The 16,605-nt window shown below is 34.6% G+C and overlaps 2 protein-coding genes across 4 annotated transcripts; one reads left to right on the forward strand and one right to left on the reverse strand.

The window, feature by feature from the left end:
- Positions 1-364: 364 nt before the first annotated feature.
- LOC117110491 lies at positions 365-6,896 on the forward strand. 3 transcript variants are annotated; one of them, XM_033253216.1, is made up of 6 exons: positions 365-508; positions 989-1,064; positions 3,308-3,371; positions 4,374-4,495; positions 4,655-4,682; positions 5,526-6,896. In XM_033253216.1, the coding sequence occupies exons 1-6, from the start codon at positions 397-399 to the stop codon at positions 5,595-5,597; spliced, it is 474 nt and encodes a 157-aa protein (XP_033109107.1). In that variant the 5' UTR covers positions 365-396; the 3' UTR covers positions 5,598-6,896. The 3 variants fall into 3 exon arrangements, with proteins under 3 accessions (XP_033109107.1, XP_033109106.1, XP_033109105.1); XM_033253215.1 differs by lacking the exon at positions 989-1,064 and adding an exon at positions 2,514-2,589; XM_033253214.1 differs by lacking the exons at positions 365-508; positions 989-1,064 and adding exons at positions 1,888-2,066; positions 2,514-2,589.
- A 341-nt stretch (positions 6,897-7,237) lies between these two features.
- Positions 7,238-10,578, reverse strand: LOC117110490. Its single transcript, XM_033253213.1, has 6 exons — positions 10,518-10,578; positions 9,807-9,961; positions 9,624-9,683; positions 9,149-9,331; positions 8,762-8,875; positions 7,238-8,628 (listed from the first exon to the last, which is right to left on the reverse strand). The coding sequence occupies exons 1-6, from the start codon at positions 10,558-10,560 to the stop codon at positions 8,536-8,538; spliced, it is 648 nt and encodes a 215-aa protein (XP_033109104.1). The 5' UTR covers positions 10,561-10,578; the 3' UTR covers positions 7,238-8,535.
- Positions 10,579-16,605: the final 6,027 nt, after the last annotated feature.

Consider the following 16,605-nt stretch of genomic DNA (forward strand, 5'->3'; position numbering starts at 1 on the left):
AAAGTTGGAAATATACTGTCTGTCCAGGGAGCTCTCATCATTCTGTCAAAGATAAATATCCTCACTTTGATATTGAATGTGATTCCACTCCACACCTCAAATCATGCCAACATCCACAGTCCCAGGATTGATTGGGTTATTGAGGGGGCGTTTATTCAAATTAGAAGGGGGCGCTTATTCGATAGGAGGGCTTATTCAAACGGGGCGCTTATTCGCGCGAGTACGGTACACTGATGAGTGAGATGTAAATGCAATATTACACTCTGATTTGACATGTTATTGTTTACTACCACGCGATTAAATCACGTGAGAAAAACCACGTGATATAGCGCTTGACAGAAACTTTCATTGATACACGTACAGTGAGCTGACCTGGATTTGCCTTCGTTATACAACATGGTGTTTCGAAGAATTTCGCTCTTTTACGGCCTTATTGGATGTGTATCTGCACACATCTGTATGCTAAGCCCTCCACAAAGAGGATCCATGATCGGCATCAATAAGCAAGGTTTGTTTTATAGAAGACAGAGCTTGTATATTTAGTAATGTAGGCCGATCGGCCTTTCTTCTTTAGTTGCCTAGCTGGTACCGGGCCAGGCCTGACCGACCCACTTCTGCCACACTTACGTAACTTTGCACGCACCATCATTAGAAAAAGAGGACACTGTGTTTTGTATATAGGCAGGGAATTAATAGATTGATAGAGATCTTTTAAAGCGCTCAATTACATCATTTATATCAATATTCTTAGATAAGATTACAATGTAACGAGTTTCAAATGACTAGGGCTACTACTGTATATAGGCCTAGTATAACCAGGGAGTTGTTATAGTGATCACTATACGAACTCCACTATAACAACTCCCTGGCAGTGGTATAACTAAACCCGGTGGCAATTCTAACTGCACGGGTACTGCATGCTTAAATAGGCGTATTGGTTTTTTAAAAAATAATTATCTTGAAATGAAAGTTGGAATTTGTTTTTCAGGAGCAACTGATTGCATATTATTGGATGGACCATGTGGAGGCCGACCTCCTGTGTCTCCACCACAGTATGGAGCCAAGTAAGACCTGTCTCTTATACACATCTAATGCATGGATGGATGATTGTTTATAATGAATACACTGTTAATTCTGAGGAGTTATTGTAACTCCCCCTGTGGGGTAGTTATAATCCCCAAAGGGGGAGTTATTTTAACTCCTTAAATGGTATTAAAGTAACTCCTTAGGGGAGTAAACCTTAAGTTTACTCTCATTTCACTCCAAACTTATACAAGGTTATAATGTTGGAGTAATTTTTATTCCAGTATTGGGTTGCTGGAGTTAAATTAACTTCATGTTTAGAGTAAAACAAGCAGAGTTAAAATAACCCATCCACAGAGAGAGTGAAATTGATCCTATCGCATGAATAGCAGAGTTAAATTAACCCATCCACAGAGAGCAAAGTTGATCCTATCGCAATGCATAATGGCAGAGTTAAAATAACCCATCTATCAGAGAGTTAAATTGATCCTATCACAAAGCATTATGGGAGAGCCCGCGTTATTCGAGAAAAAAGTTTAGTGTCGCCATGATTTTCTGTGTCTCGATGTTGAAAGAAAATGAAGAGTTTAATTGATTTTTTTCGTTTTTTATTGGAATGTGTTTGAAGGTATGTACAATAACATAGTATTCTTCCTGTCTCTTATACACATCTAGATGTGTATAAGAGACAGTTATTCGTTTATTCGATAGGGGCGCTTATTCAAACGGGGCGCTTATTCGCGCGAGTACGGTACACTGATGAGTGAGATGTAAATGCAATATCACACTCTGATTTGACATGTTATTGTTTACTACCACGCGATTAAATCACGTGAGAAAAACCACGTGATATAGCGCTTGACAGAAACTTTCATTGATACACGTACACAGATTTATAGTGAGCTGACCTGGATTTGCCTTGTTATACAACATGGTGTTTCGAAGAATTTCGCTCTTTTACGGCCTTATTGGATGTGTATCTGCACACATCTGTATGCTAAGCCCTCCACAAAGAGGATCCATGATCGGCATTAATAAGCAAGGTTTGTTTTATAGAAGACAGAGCTGGTATATTTAGTAATGTAGGCCGATCGGCCTTTCTTTAGTTGCCTAGCTGGTACCGGGCCAGGCCTGACCGACCCACTTCTGCCACACTTACGTAACTTTGCACGCACCATCATTAGAAAAAGAGGACATTGTAATAGATTGATAGAGATCTTTTAAAGCGCTCAATTACATCATTTATATCAATATTCTTAGATAACATAACAATGTAACGAGTTTTAAATGACTAGGCCTACTACTACTGTATATAGGCCTAGTATAACCGGGTTGTTACAGTGATCACTATAACAACTCCCTGGCAGTGGTATAACTAAACCCGGTGGCAATCTAACTGCACGGGTAGTGCATGCTTAAGTACGTATAGGCCTATTGGGTTTTTTTTTAAAATAATTATCTTGAAATGAAAGTTGGAATTTGTTTTTCAGGAGCAACTGATTGCATATTATTGGATGGACCATGTGGAGGCCGACCTCCTGTGTCTCCACCACAGTATGGAGCCAAGTAAGACTATATTATTTTTTATGGTCTTTGTGGTTGTTTTTTTTTTAAATAAAAGGTCATCAATAACATTGAAATATAAATGGTAATTGAAAGTTATAAAAAAAATTTAATACTTAGTGTTTTGCTGCAATATTAATTTTTATATATTGGCCTATTTTGAAAATTGATTCAGTGATTTAGTTAGGCCTATGTGTTTATGTTTTTAAAATAATGTTCCCATTAAAATTGTTATCTGATTAACCTTAGTAAATTGTGTTTGTAAATTTTCTTTACAATTACCCTCTGAACTTGAAGACTGCTGCAGGTCCCAATTCTCTTGCGAGAGTCAAGAGTCCCATACTCCAACAAGCAAGCAATATCATCATCTGGAAACCACGCATTGAATCCATGATGTCTGCATACTGTATTTTTACTAGGCCCAACTTAGTTGACTTAATTGTTACCCTGACTCAGGGTAACCTGGCTACGGTTATCACCACACACAGCAAAATATAATTACAGAGTGTGGGGGTTACAGGGCAGGGGGAACCAACTTAGACCAAAAAAGAGAAAAAAAATTCAAAAATGCTCAACAAAATTTGTGAACTTTAATAATAATTTTTAAAGAAGAACAGCTGCAACGTGGTGTTATGTTACAGTACGTGTTTCAGTGCGTGCAACAGATTTTTTGCTTTTCACATGCGAAATGTAATGCGAATGATAATAACAATTCTTTCAGATCAGGTGGTAATTACACCCTTTCATTCCAAAAGAATCTAGATCATTGGACTGCAGCCACCCCAGTAAGTATCATGCTTTGATTTTGCTTCTATTCTTGGCTACTTACTATAGTGTAGGCTTGGTGAGGGCTGGACTGGGATGTGTTGGGCAGCCAATTAGTTCCAAGTGGGTTAAAATTACTAAAGATTACCATTACTGCAAGTTTTCACTGGAATAGGGATTTAGTTCCATATGGGATAGTTCTGCATTCTAATTTTTCACACCCCTACCCTGCCCAAACCAGCATACATCCCTGACATTATAGGATTTTCACAAAATCGCCAGTTTTGTTTTTGTTTACCTGATAACCATGCCTTCTGCGACCATTGTGCTTCAACAGTCATCCAATGTTTGATATTGAATGTCTACAGGCAACAACCTAATATAGATTAATTGCAGGAAATATTGGAAAGCATAAAACATGTTGATTGTAGAACGCATTCAAGTAGTTACATAATTTTTCTTCTAAGCCAAAATGGTTTTTGAAAAAAGGTTTATACAGCAACAGGCCGATAGTGGAAATAACAACTGAAACAATGGCTGTATTTGACTGGTTGTTCTTCTTCGTAGGTAAAATCCTACTTAACGAAGATGACCAGTCAAATAGAAAACTGGTAAATACTTGACAAAACAAAATGGCTGCATAGTTACCGAAATACATGCTGTGTAATGGAGGCTGCTTCGGATTGTAGCAGTATGGGTTTTTCGTAAAAAAATGTTTTCATTCAGTTTTTGAATGCTGTTAGCCTACACTTATTTTTTGACTTCAATGTGGGTAAATATTTTAATTTTTTTTCCCTGAAATTTAATCTAAATTATATTAACGCAAATGTTGTTGCTAAACTGACCAATCAGCCATATTTTTGTGTGCATAACTTAACTTTACGCAAAACTTATGTTAATTTTCTTTGTCAATGAAGTCTATTTTACGAACCAGTTGAACGAAAATAATACTCAACGAAAATTCCTACTCAACAAAATAAACCAGTCGAATAAGCCCAATGCTATAAAATGTTTATTTATAGGGCCAGTTTAGAGTGCTGTTTAGTAGTAGTGATCCAATGGATTTCAAAGTCCTGGCTAAAATTGCTGACATGGGTGAGCCGTCTTTAACTATATACACAGTTAATGTTACCATGCCAACCAGGTAAGCAAAATACCATTGTCTTTTTTACCTTTTTTTTCTATTTAGAGTTTTTAAACCAGGTTTCATTGCATTGTAATGTATTATATATTTTATATTATATTTTAAAAAAGTTATATTTTATTCTACCTGTTATTGATCATAAATATTCCTTCTCCTCAGACCACCAAACACCCCAGTTACAATTCAGGTAGGTGGTATTCTGGCCACACTCAATTTTGTATAACAAATACTACCAAATATGGGTGTGATACGACAACATCATGCCCATATAGTGGCTACTCGCAGAGCATTTGAAAGTAGCCACACAAATTCACAGTCACAATCACAAATTACAGCAATCATCATTATATTCATTATGATCACATTCTACTATCACAATAAATCACAATCATGTTTATTCATGATCACATTCCCCAAGTTTGGAACCCACAAAAATTATTCAGTCTTAATTAGACACAATCAGCAGTGGCATATCTACCGGGCGTGTGTGGGAGACCCATGACCTTCTGATAAAAACTTAGCTCCCCCGTTACCCCCACCCCCACCACCACTGGAAATTTGCTACCAATACCATGTGATTTTTTTTTGCTGATATGTCTTTGCTTTTGTAAATATGGCAATCATGAGTTCACAATAAACCACAATCCTAGTCACTATTCATGATCACATTCCCCAAGATTGCAAACCACAAAAAATATCCAGTCTTAATAAGACACAATCAGCATTGGCGTATCTACCAGGTTTGTTTGGGAGACCCATGACCTCCTGAAAAAACTTTTCTCCCTTAGTACCCCCTCCCACCCCCACCCACCACTGGAAATTCGCTACCAGTGCTATGTGCTTATTTTGCTGATTGTGCCTTTGCTTTCATAAACATGGCAATTATAAGTTCAAATACATTACTTTAAACAATTGTCATCTTTCTTCTGTCTGTACTGGAAAATGATACAAGATTATTTTTTATGTAGGTAGTATATTAAATGGATTTGTTAGGCAATTGCTAATTTATAATTTTTGTTTTCACTTTTAGGTTGTTTATGAAACTAACAACCCCAATGCACCACCAGCATTCTATCAGTGCAGTGATGTTATGCTTTTTTGAATACTGGTAATCAAAATAGAAAATCTACATTAACTCTCTTAGAAGTATCTAATACAATTGGTTAAACTGTATCCAATTATACACATAGTTTAATTATATTTTGGGATACATTGTAAGTAATTAAACAAGATTTAACAAAAATAAAAATTGAGTTCTCTTTAATATGCTGTTGATTGATGGAAAATAGAAAAGAATAACGTAGCAAAATGAAAATGAGTTGTTTGCTTATAATTTTAACAAACGGATTTGTTAGGCAATTGCTAATTTGTTAGTGATGGAAAATAGAAAAGAGTATATGGTAGCATAAATGAAAAGGAATGTTTTTTTTTTTAATAATGCCTCAAGCACCCCAATAATAAGCCTTGTTAAATATGTTGTAAATAGTAAAAAATTTCAGTGATATTGTAATAAATATGATAATTGTGAATTTTGTAGAACATAATAATAATGGTCTCTATGCAAGGCCGAAGCCAGGTTTTGTAAAGGTGGGGGGGGGGGTTTCGATTTTTTTCAGAAAAATCGTGAATTTTAGTACAGTAATTATGTTATGAAGAATGGTTGATGGGGAAATATGCAAATCCAAATTTGACAAGCAAAAAAAAAAAAAAACCAACAACAACATAATACTATTTTAGACTCATTCAATATCATCAATATTGGATTTTTTTATGGTGAATTTACAGTTTTTCTTATAGACCAGCTGCCTTTAAAAAAATGTATTCTATCACCAATGGCAGTTGTTACAAAGTACTAATTTTCATGACCTCGATCCTTAGATACCCAGAAATGTCACTAGAAATTTTTACATACACTTTCAAAAAGGGATTTATTCGAACCTTTCAAACTGGCTACAGGCCTGCTATGCACTAAAGCACTACCATTCAGTTTTTAACAATTGATTATTCATAAAAAGAAGTGAGTCAAGCCTTTCCTTTTCTAGTAAATATATTAACAGTACTAGTTGTCTACAAAGTTAATACTTTAATATTTTGTATTAAACTATTAATAATTTAATGTTGAAACAGATATGTGTGGACATTTAAACCAAATAACAGAAAAAAAGGAAAGCTATTGTTATTGATATTGCACAAAGACTGTTTTAATGAAACATACAACAGAGGATAATACAATTTCCGAATTATACAGTACTGTAGTCTCCTAAAACAGAACTTAGTTTCAACCTTTTTGTAATAGAGAACATTATATTATGATATATACAGAAAGAGTAAAAAGCAATGTATCAATATGTTGTCAACTCACTATGTGCGCTGCAAATAAATCATTTGGTTGTACGTTGTACTACTTGAATGAGACTACTGTTATAAATCATTCCTTTTATTAGTAATAAACAAGATTAATACAAGTTAAAGCCAGGTGCTCTGGAGGAAAATCAACTGATTTTACTAAGACATAAAAAGCATATTTGACGAAAAACTCGGAAGCGTTTAAAGATTTTTGAATATTTAAAAACTAGAGGAAAAAGGATGGTTAAGCCAATCCCTTCCCAGTTTTTGAATATTCAAAAATATATATATCATTAACTGCTTCTCAGATTTTCGTCAAATAAAGTAAAATAGAAGCCCAATGGGTTTCGAAAAGAAACCCATGGGCTTTCTTTAGCATAGCATGGGCTTTTTTTCCGAGATAGTACAGTATATACACGGTACGTGAATTTCTAAGATACAACATAAAAGTCCGTGGCTTCAATTCGAGGCTTTACGGTATGCTTTTTGTGTCTTAGAAAAGTCAGTTTTACAAGATATAAAAAAAAAAAAATATTTCCTCCGGAGCATGGCTTTATTAACTACTGTACACTTTGTTGACCAGATTAAAAAAATTGAACTCTGTTAACTAGGTTAATAAACATTTGCATATACTGTAAAATTAATATCAGTCATTAATACAGGTTTCAATCCTCTTAATAACTAGATATTTTTAATTTAATACTAAACTTTATTTACAAATTCTTGGTAAAACATCAGCAAATACCCCAATACCAAGCAGATAAATCTATACAGTATTCTATAAGCTTAAGTTAATTAAATGTGTTCAGTTCATTAATCACGATTCAGTCTTAATAATAATGTGTTAATTATATTTATTGTGTACAACATTTATCAAGACTATTATATACTTTTAAATATAATGGTCATAATGTGGTTTCAACTAAGAATACTACATTCATTAATCAGGATTCAGTCTTCATTAATGTCTTAATTATATTTATTGTGTACAACATTTATCAAGACTATTATATACTTTTAAATATAATGGCCATAATGTGGTTTTAACCAAGAATACTACATTCTCCATGAAGCCTTGCTCAATGGAGCTGTCCGGAGGGTCAATCAAACTTATCAACTGATTAATCAGAACAGGGCCAGGGATACGAACACCTGCGATGAGGATCATCCCGGTTACTGATCCGTTACGCGGAGTTTGCACTAACACCGTTTACACGGAACACCTATATCAACGGATAAACGCGTTCATCACGGTAAACTCCTGCCGTGTAAACAAGCGTGGGACCTTAGCAACAATATCCAAGGGGCGGGGCTTAGCGGAAAGGTCTATTGGGATTTGTCCGATTTTATAACTTGCCCCACAGTGCCATCAACAACACGCATCCGCAGTGGAACCATCTGTTTCTTTGCTCTATGGTGGAACCAAAAACACGGAGTGTAAAAAATTAATAACTGACAAATCAGAACAGTGTGCACATCCCACAAGTACTTGGGTTGTTTTGTGGGTTAGTATAAAGTTACGATGGAAGCATGTGTACTATTTCTAGTCTTCCAGCTTTGAACGAAATAGGGCCTATACTTGTTATTGAAGAAGAGTCACTCCAGACAATTTGAACTTCCGTAACAGTAATTTCCAATAGGCCTCAGTCAGTTGTCGTATGGTCCAATGCGTTAACGGAAAACAAAACGACTAATCAATAGTTAAATGCTGGCTTCTCTGTGGTATCGCTTTTCAGATCAAAGTCATTTTTATTGTCCCTAACGGTAGTATCGTCTTTTTGCTTCCCCTGAAAATAGAAATATTATTAATGCGGTTACTGATATACTATTAGTAACAAAGACAAAAAGAATGAACACAAATCCACATTAATGTACTGTGCCGTCAGTAAATACGATTATTTTTTGTAGGCCTACACTTACTGTAGTCTTTGTTGGCCAAAGTCTGCAAGTAATAGCCGCCATTATTATCACAAATACCATCTCTATGAAAGCTACAAATAAAATCAAGATTTCCAGTGCAAGGCGCTCTGATTTCTGAAATGCAATAAGATTCGGGATTTTTAATTATACTATATTTGATTAAAAGTGGCACAACTTACCATCGTCATTACTGTCACCGTCATAACGTTATAATCATCATGATCATAACCATCATGTTAATCGTCATCGTCATCATATTCATCATTATTTAACAAGATCAATCGTATCATCATGACGGGTTGAAACACACCAGTAATGACTATTAGGCATTAATTACCAACTTACATTGCACTTGATAACGTGACAAAGGTGGCCCAACATACTTACTGAGAACCCGTCTTCGTTACTAGCTTTTATTTGATGAAAATATAGTTCATAACGAAGTGATTGCTCCGTAGATAAACCACTCCGGTCATCGAAACATTCCATTCGCATAGCAAATGCTACAATCGCCATTAATTGAAGTGATGCAAACGCTGATAGTATGGACATGACGAGGTAACTCACAACCTGGAGGTAAAATAAAACGCAATATAATATAGCATAGGACCGAGGGATGGAGGGAGGTAAAATTTCTTCTCTGGTCCCCTCTATTTTGAATTTCCTGGATCCGCCACTAGGCCTATATAGGACTAATTATACGATTTACTTGACGACGTCACAGAAAGGTTCATTAATAATAGTTATAATTGTAAGTGTTTGATAAGTTTGTAGGATTTTAAGCCAGGACTGAGCTCAAAATGTCACAAACTGTTAGTAGAAACACACTATTAAGTATAACACTATAAGTAGAAATCCTCACCAATCCGTGCTTTTGAAATCTCCAAGTTAGTACGCCCAGTAATCCTGTTACTACATAAAACTAGAAAACAAAAATAATATTTTAAAATTAATTTTTATTGTTTTTCTGATTAAATCATTTTCTATAAAGGACTTACAAATTTGCTTATAGCTACGGTCAATTTTGAAACAATAATGTACGTACCAGCAATCCGGTCCAAATTGGGTCACCAGTGTGATACGCAGGTATTTTGATGACGATTGCGGCTATACCAAGACTTATACAAATGATACCGAAAATCAATTGCATAATGGACGCATTTAGGATGATGCATACTAGACTGACGCTACCATCATCCGCTGTAGACAAAAAATGATTTTAAAAAATAGTTGGAATTTAGTAAATCTGAACTAAAAATGTGTGCTTTATTGCAGAATCAATAGGCCTATTAATAAAAATTTTAAAAAAGAGCAAGATCGGATACACCTTGGTAATATTCGGTAAAATTCAAAGGTGTTCGTTATACAAAGGATATAAGGAAGGTGAGATGGTAGTATTCCAATCAAAATTGTGAACAGAAGGGGAAAGCGATTTTGGAATGAAATAAACACGGGAATAAGCAATACAAAACATGCGGAATAACGGCGGGGGAAAAATCGATTACCGGGTAAAATTCAGTTTTGAATAATTCGAGCAAGAAAATGGGGTCAAATAGACGCTACTACCAGAAAAAAAAAATCAAAACGACGGGTATGATAAAATAATAATTCTAAATTTATATAGTGTTTCACGTTGTCACAACCTCGAGGAGATAACAACAACATAGAAGAAAATAAACCATAAACAAATGTACTGAATGTAGTCAAAAGTGCCCTTCGACAGTGCAGACGTCATTCGATTACCCTGAAGTCCTACCTTTTAGGAAATGTATTAACTTCCCTGGTAATATAATAGGCATGATGTGATCTGGTTTACTCTCTGAGAAAAATGATTCATTATCAATTTATTTTATAAATTAAATAACCGTCAAATGTTTTAACGTTTCCTGATAATCGCAAACTAAATACCGTACTGTATACTTCAAGGCCTATGTTACTGAAGGTTACATCATGTGGTATTCTAGAGAAGTCGCTACCAAGTGTAGACTGAGTTATGTAGGATAAGAGCTACAATATTGCGTTAGGCCTTTTCCAGACTATAAAATTATATTTGACAAAAAACATGTGACATGCCTAAATATAGTCATGGTGACGTCACATCATGACCATATATAGACACATTCTAAATATGTGGGTACAGCAGTTTCTTGTCGAAGAAAACCTGATCTGAACAGAGCTTTAGAAATTAAACAAATTATTTTTCTAGACCTCGACATAATGAAACGATGTAATAAAACTATTATATAGTAATAATGATATATAATATCAGTTCTGGAATCGTCCTAAGTGTTAATTAGGCCTATCATATATTTTCTGAAGTTGAATGTTCATCAGGGTATGGGTCCCGGGTGTGTCTATTCGACCACAAAAGCTCAAAGAAATGTTACAAAATTTGGATCTCCCTCCAACTGTTGTACAGCGAATTAAAGTAAAATATAAAATTAGAGATGAAGGTACCATACCATACGGTACTATCTATATTTATTTATTTATTGGTGATTACTAAACATTTACAAAATTAGGCCTTCCTAATGAATGTTTCATTAAAATAAAAAGGTGAATGTGAAGTGTACATCAATAACTGCTTTCAATGACAAACTGTGCAATACTTATTAGTTAAATCTAACAGGATTAACAGTATCTATTGCCATATGGTGCAATTTTGTTAATCAACAGATAATGTACCGATGCTCTTGAACACAAAAAATGGCCAAAATTAGGGGGTGGACAAAGCCTAAATAAACCAATGTTGTGTTATTTTACATAAAGAAACCAAAGGATCCACAGACTACTCGCAAATAGAATATGAGTATGATGACTGTGAAGAATGACAAACATTAGCCTGTAATCGATACTACGTTTCATTCTGTATATAACATTGTCAAGAAAGAAAGAAATTTGTCATTACATTTTTGTATAAAAATATCATTCTGTAGATGTGTATAAGAGACAGGTCCAACTACGCATGCCCATGAGTGTGAAAAGAATTACTGTAAATGCTTAATCGGATCTGAATTCCTGGCAACAAAGCCCAGTGGCCCAATTGGTTAAGGCTTCTGCTTAGACAGCAGAAGGTCCTGAGTTGGAGCCCGTGGAGGACGACCTATTTTTTTTACCAATGATCTAAGTAGCCAAGTGATATACACTCTTGGATTTTGCCATCCATGACATGTTTTTTCTCGCAACTTCTATGTTAAATCGTAATCATATCACTTCGAAATTTTTAAACCTGACAATCAAGCCTCAATCTGTAGGTCTCAGTCATATTTACATTAATAATATCATTGTTCAAACTATCATAAAACTCTGTTCATACGTCATTGTCTTTTCCACTACTGATGCAAATCTTACACAAAGGTTCCACCATGCAGTGCGCCTCGCATCGGATGACGGATTTATCGAGAATTCGAATCACCACCTGAAACTTTGATGAGCTTTTTACTGTATGGATCTTCGTGCGAGACAGCAATTTGAAATCTACAATATAGAACACAATACAAATTTAGAATACAACAAATGAAATTGTATTTCAGATTCAATAAATTATTGTAGGTAACTACTTGAACATTTTTGTTAGACAAAACGCACATATAATTCACTTCTAATCGGATAATATTTTTGGTCGGTAAAATTTCAGTTTGGCAAACTGAGTTTCGGCAAAGTGGACTCAGCAATCTGGGATTCGGCAAACCGGGTTTCGGCAAAAACTTATTACCTGTGGTTAGTGGATCCATGATTGACTCAGATTGCTGAGTAGTCAGTGTTTGTGTGATTTTATGTGGTAGTGTAGTCGACTCTGGTTGCACGGTTGTCTGTAGTAGCATGGTTGTTTGTGGTTGCTTTGTTGTCTGTGTTTGTATCGTAGAGTGTAGTTTCATAGTTGTCTTTATTTGCATGGCAGTTTCTGGTTGCGTGGTTGCCTGTGGTTGTATACCCGCTAGTTTATTGAAGTAATCAATTGGGTATTCTTCATTACACATGTCAACAGAGCAACAGTAGTAACATTTTGACGGATTTATTGACGGATGACAATTTTGGGAGTTTCGTGATTCACTCTCAAAACACACGCGGTCTGCCTTACACGATTTCGTCACTGTATGTCGCCCATTCTCGTCAATTATCGTGCTTTGACATATCTAAAGCATGTGGAATACAAAATAAAATACTCGAGAATCTCCAACATAATATAACTGATGATCATAATACTGTAATATTATGATCATTGTCATCATCATCATCATCATCATCATCATCATCATCATCATCATCATCATCATCATCATCATCACTATTCTCACCATCGTCGTCTAACATAATAATAGTAATAGCCTAGTAATAATAATAATAATAATAATAATAATAATAATAATAATAATCATAATCATAATCATAATCATAACCATAATCATAAAATCAACAGCCGCAGAAACAACAACGATAATAACAATAACAATATCAATAACAATGCGGCTTTTGCCACTAAGGCTTGAAAAGAACGGAAAAAAGTAGGCATAACAGAAAACCATGTTTGGAATTTCAGTAGGCGGGGTCCTCGAGCCCGAATTCAGGAAATCTGATCAGCTATTCGTGAACAAATATCTGCTTTGCGAGAGGTAATTGGTAGGCCTATAATGATCGGAAGCGTGATTTGAAGAGATGAGACTTCAAACTAGATTTAAATGATGGTAAACTAATAATTAGTAATTATAATTACTTCCGAAAATGCCGGCCACGACGTGTAAGGAACTATATCATTCTGTCTTGTCACCCTCCCATCTTTTCAGATCAGATTCAGATAGTCGTTGTACCATTATTATAATTATAATTACTTCCGAGAAGCCGCTTACTGTGGCGGCTTTTGCCAGTGTGAGTATGGGGTGGATCAATATATATGCAGGAGGATGTACAGAAAAAAGCGCACTCCAGCTTAAATGATGTGGGCAACTATATTCTGTCTTTTTACCCTTCCATCTTTTGAGGGACTTATGTAACTTAAAAATCAAACATAAGAATGTTGGATTAGCTTTGAATAAAAATTTCACAATATACCTGCTGGCTATTTACTACCATATGTATAACCTGTTTTTTTTTCCCACTGAAACAAGCACTAATATCGCCAACACTCATCCTTCTGTAAAGAACAATTGTGAGCTTATATATAGTTTTGTTTATAATTTTGACGAAAGCAGGCAAGATATTGTCAAAGAATATAGAAAAAAACTTGATTAAAACAGTATACATGCTAAAATGTTGTGATAGATGTAGACATTTAGTGTACATACGCTATTGTATCTGTCGCACTCTCTGAAGTACGTATTACTCTTGTAATTTGAATAAATGAATTCTCGTATGTGTTGCTTTTATCATAGAGAAAACAGAATTTTTTTAGTGTAAAAAGTCCTCTTCCAATATTTTGTATATACGTCTTAGCGTAAAAGTCTTTTTTCCCCGATAGTTTAATTGACATAAATAGAAACTAAAAAAAGTGGGGGAAAATGTAGCTGTTAGTGAATAGCCAGAAGCTTTTTTGTGTGGCTTTACTACTGTGTTATTATATACTTTGAAGTGACAATGTCTCCCGAAAGATAGGAGGGTGACAAGACATGAGATGGGTTTGCACGTTATTATAAATGCGTTATAGGCCTATGTTTTCAGTACAGTGTAAGTTTAGGTGTGTCTCTGTGTGTGTGTCACGTTTTGGTGTTTTCGTGTGTTTTTTTTTGTGTACGACATATCTCAAAATCAGCTGCACAGACATAATTGAAAATTACAGGGAGTGTTAGGTATAACCCAATGAAGAAATGATTAAATATTGGTGACGGTCCAGAGTAGGGTGTGGATGTGAGAACAATTTAAATGGATTTTAGAGCAAACATCCCTAGCAAGATATCTCAAAAACTAATCAACTGATATAAATGAAACTTTCGTGTTTAACCAAGTTACAAGGAAGAAATTGTGAGGTGTTTGGTTATGATCCAAATTCCGGGGGGGGGGGGGTGAACTTGAGGGTCATTTAAATTTTTAAAACTATAATCAACTGATATGAGTGAAACCTTCGTGAAAGCTTAACCAAGGTACAAGGAAGAAATTATGAAGTGTTCTTGACGATCCAAATTCGACTGTGCATTTGAGGGCCAAAAGGTCCCAGAACTAAATATCTCGAAAATGGGTCAAGGGATAAAAATGACAATTGGCAGAATAGTTTGTCATATTTTAATAAAGAAGTGTGTCAATTCTGGCACGATCCGATGTAGGATGTAGATATAAGGACCATTTAAAGAATAAGTTTACTGTTTTACCGTAGGCAGAGAAACAATGATGAATATTTAAATTAGTGCAATTACAGTAAAGGTGTACAGCGTTCACTTTCTTCAGAACTTATTGGGAATATTGTTAATTCATCTTTACATTTTTAAACATGTGACGCTAAAAACCAAATTCCCATTTTTCTATTTCCAAAATATTTCCATTTCAACACTAATACATTGCGTGTATTTTGTTTGTCAGCTATAAGAATTAAACTTGCCAGTTAGTTATGTCAGAAATTTTCAGGTTTACAACTAATACGATACGATATAAGGTGTTCAAAAAGTGAAGTGATGATATTTTGGTGTTGAAAGAATGGACCATTCAAAGTAAAACGTCACAGATCAGATATCTCAAAACTAAACTACTCATTTAATGAAACGTTTGAGAATAAATTTATTATCATCAATAATTTAAACTGGTAACGTTATTGTATTATCATTTTATTATACAGTACCAAATTATTGTTACACGTTTCATTATGGCCTCCAGCGTTGCATGCATCGTTTGTGTCAGCGTTGTTGCATACGAAACAAGATACACCTAAATTGGGAGAAAAGTATTCATGTAAAATGTTAAAAACCAGATACGAATGAGCAGGTAGTGACATAGCAATATAACAATAAAAATTTAAATTGTAAATAACGAGAGGTCGTGTAAGAAATAAGATGCGGGGAATGCAGTGGAAGTGAAATAGGAAGATATAGGAAGGCGGACTCACGAACATATTTTTCAGACCCCCTAAAGGGTGTCATAGGACATCATCGTGCAAATCACAAATTATATTTGTCACATAAGCCCGATAAAGCCGACAGAGCTTAAGTACCTCACTCATTGAATCAGTTTTATAAATCAACTATTCAAGCATCTTTGTTCTGCAATAAATTACTGGATGTTCGATGTGTCAGAAAAAAAGCGGGGAAAATCGGAAGAAGAATTAAAAAAAAGTAACTTACCTTCGGTTGTATATCTAAAAAGTGTGTATAGTAAAACAATTGTTGCTAATTTTGCAAAATAATCCATTTTACCTATGTTAAAATTATAACTACCACTAGAAAATACTGTGTAATTAATGATATGATGTAACTTTTAGGTAAATACAATCTTGCTAAATGTCACGTGTTCGCTATATCACTATAGCATAGTGACGCGAGGTACGAAAAAATTAATAAAGGTGTGTCATTGGATAGTGGTTATGTTGTTAGGTAACCCTTAACAACACCAAATAATAATCACTCAATCATAATTACTGTCGACCGATGATGTATACGCGTTCACTATTAAATGCCGTTGCAAGTTTAAGTAATTCAATTTAGATTAATCAATTTATTTCAAAATCAATAGTAGGTCTATACATATCAGAGGTACTCGTATTCAGTTACAAATATTAAAAATAATGTCATATATTCGTACAACTAAAACTAGTAGGCCAGAATCAAAAAAATATTTTTTTCCTCTTTTGTGGAGTAACCTTCATTTTTTTTTCATTGTTTTCATATTTAAGATATTTAGATTAAATCATTTATCATTTAAAAACA

Source organism: Anneissia japonica, unplaced genomic scaffold, assembly GCF_011630105.1.
Source record: "Anneissia japonica isolate Jap-2015-1 unplaced genomic scaffold, ASM1163010v1 scaffold3040_len1308831_cov196, whole genome shotgun sequence".
In the NCBI taxonomy this organism is placed as follows: Eukaryota; Metazoa; Echinodermata; class Crinoidea; order Comatulida; family Comatulidae; genus Anneissia; species Anneissia japonica.

What these genes read in the sequence shown, in the direction of transcription:
- LOC117110491 (XM_033253216.1), top strand. Translation starts at nt 397, where the DNA reads ATGGTGTTTCGAAGAATTTCGCTCTTTTACGGCCTTATTGGATGTGTA. An exon ending in AATGTTACCATGCCAACCAG is followed by an intron (nt 4,496 to 4,654) that starts GTAAGCAAAATA and finishes CCTTCTCCTCAG; the next exon opens with ACCACCAAACACCCCAGTTA. An exon ending in ACACCCCAGTTACAATTCAG is followed by an intron (nt 4,683 to 5,525) that starts GTAGGTGGTATT and finishes TTTCACTTTTAG; the next exon opens with GTTGTTTATGAAACTAACAA.
- LOC117110490 (XM_033253213.1), bottom strand. Translation starts at nt 10,560, where the DNA reads ATGCCTATTATATTACCAGGGAAGTTAATACATTTCCTAAAAG. An exon ending in GTTAATACATTTCCTAAAAG is followed by an intron (nt 9,962 to 10,517) that starts GTAGGACTTCAG and finishes TTTTGTCTACAG; the next exon opens with CGGATGATGGTAGCGTCAGT. An exon ending in GTAACGAAGACGGGTTCTCA is followed by an intron (nt 8,876 to 9,148) that starts GTAAGTATGTTG and finishes ATTGCATTTCAG; the next exon opens with AAATCAGAGCGCCTTGCACT.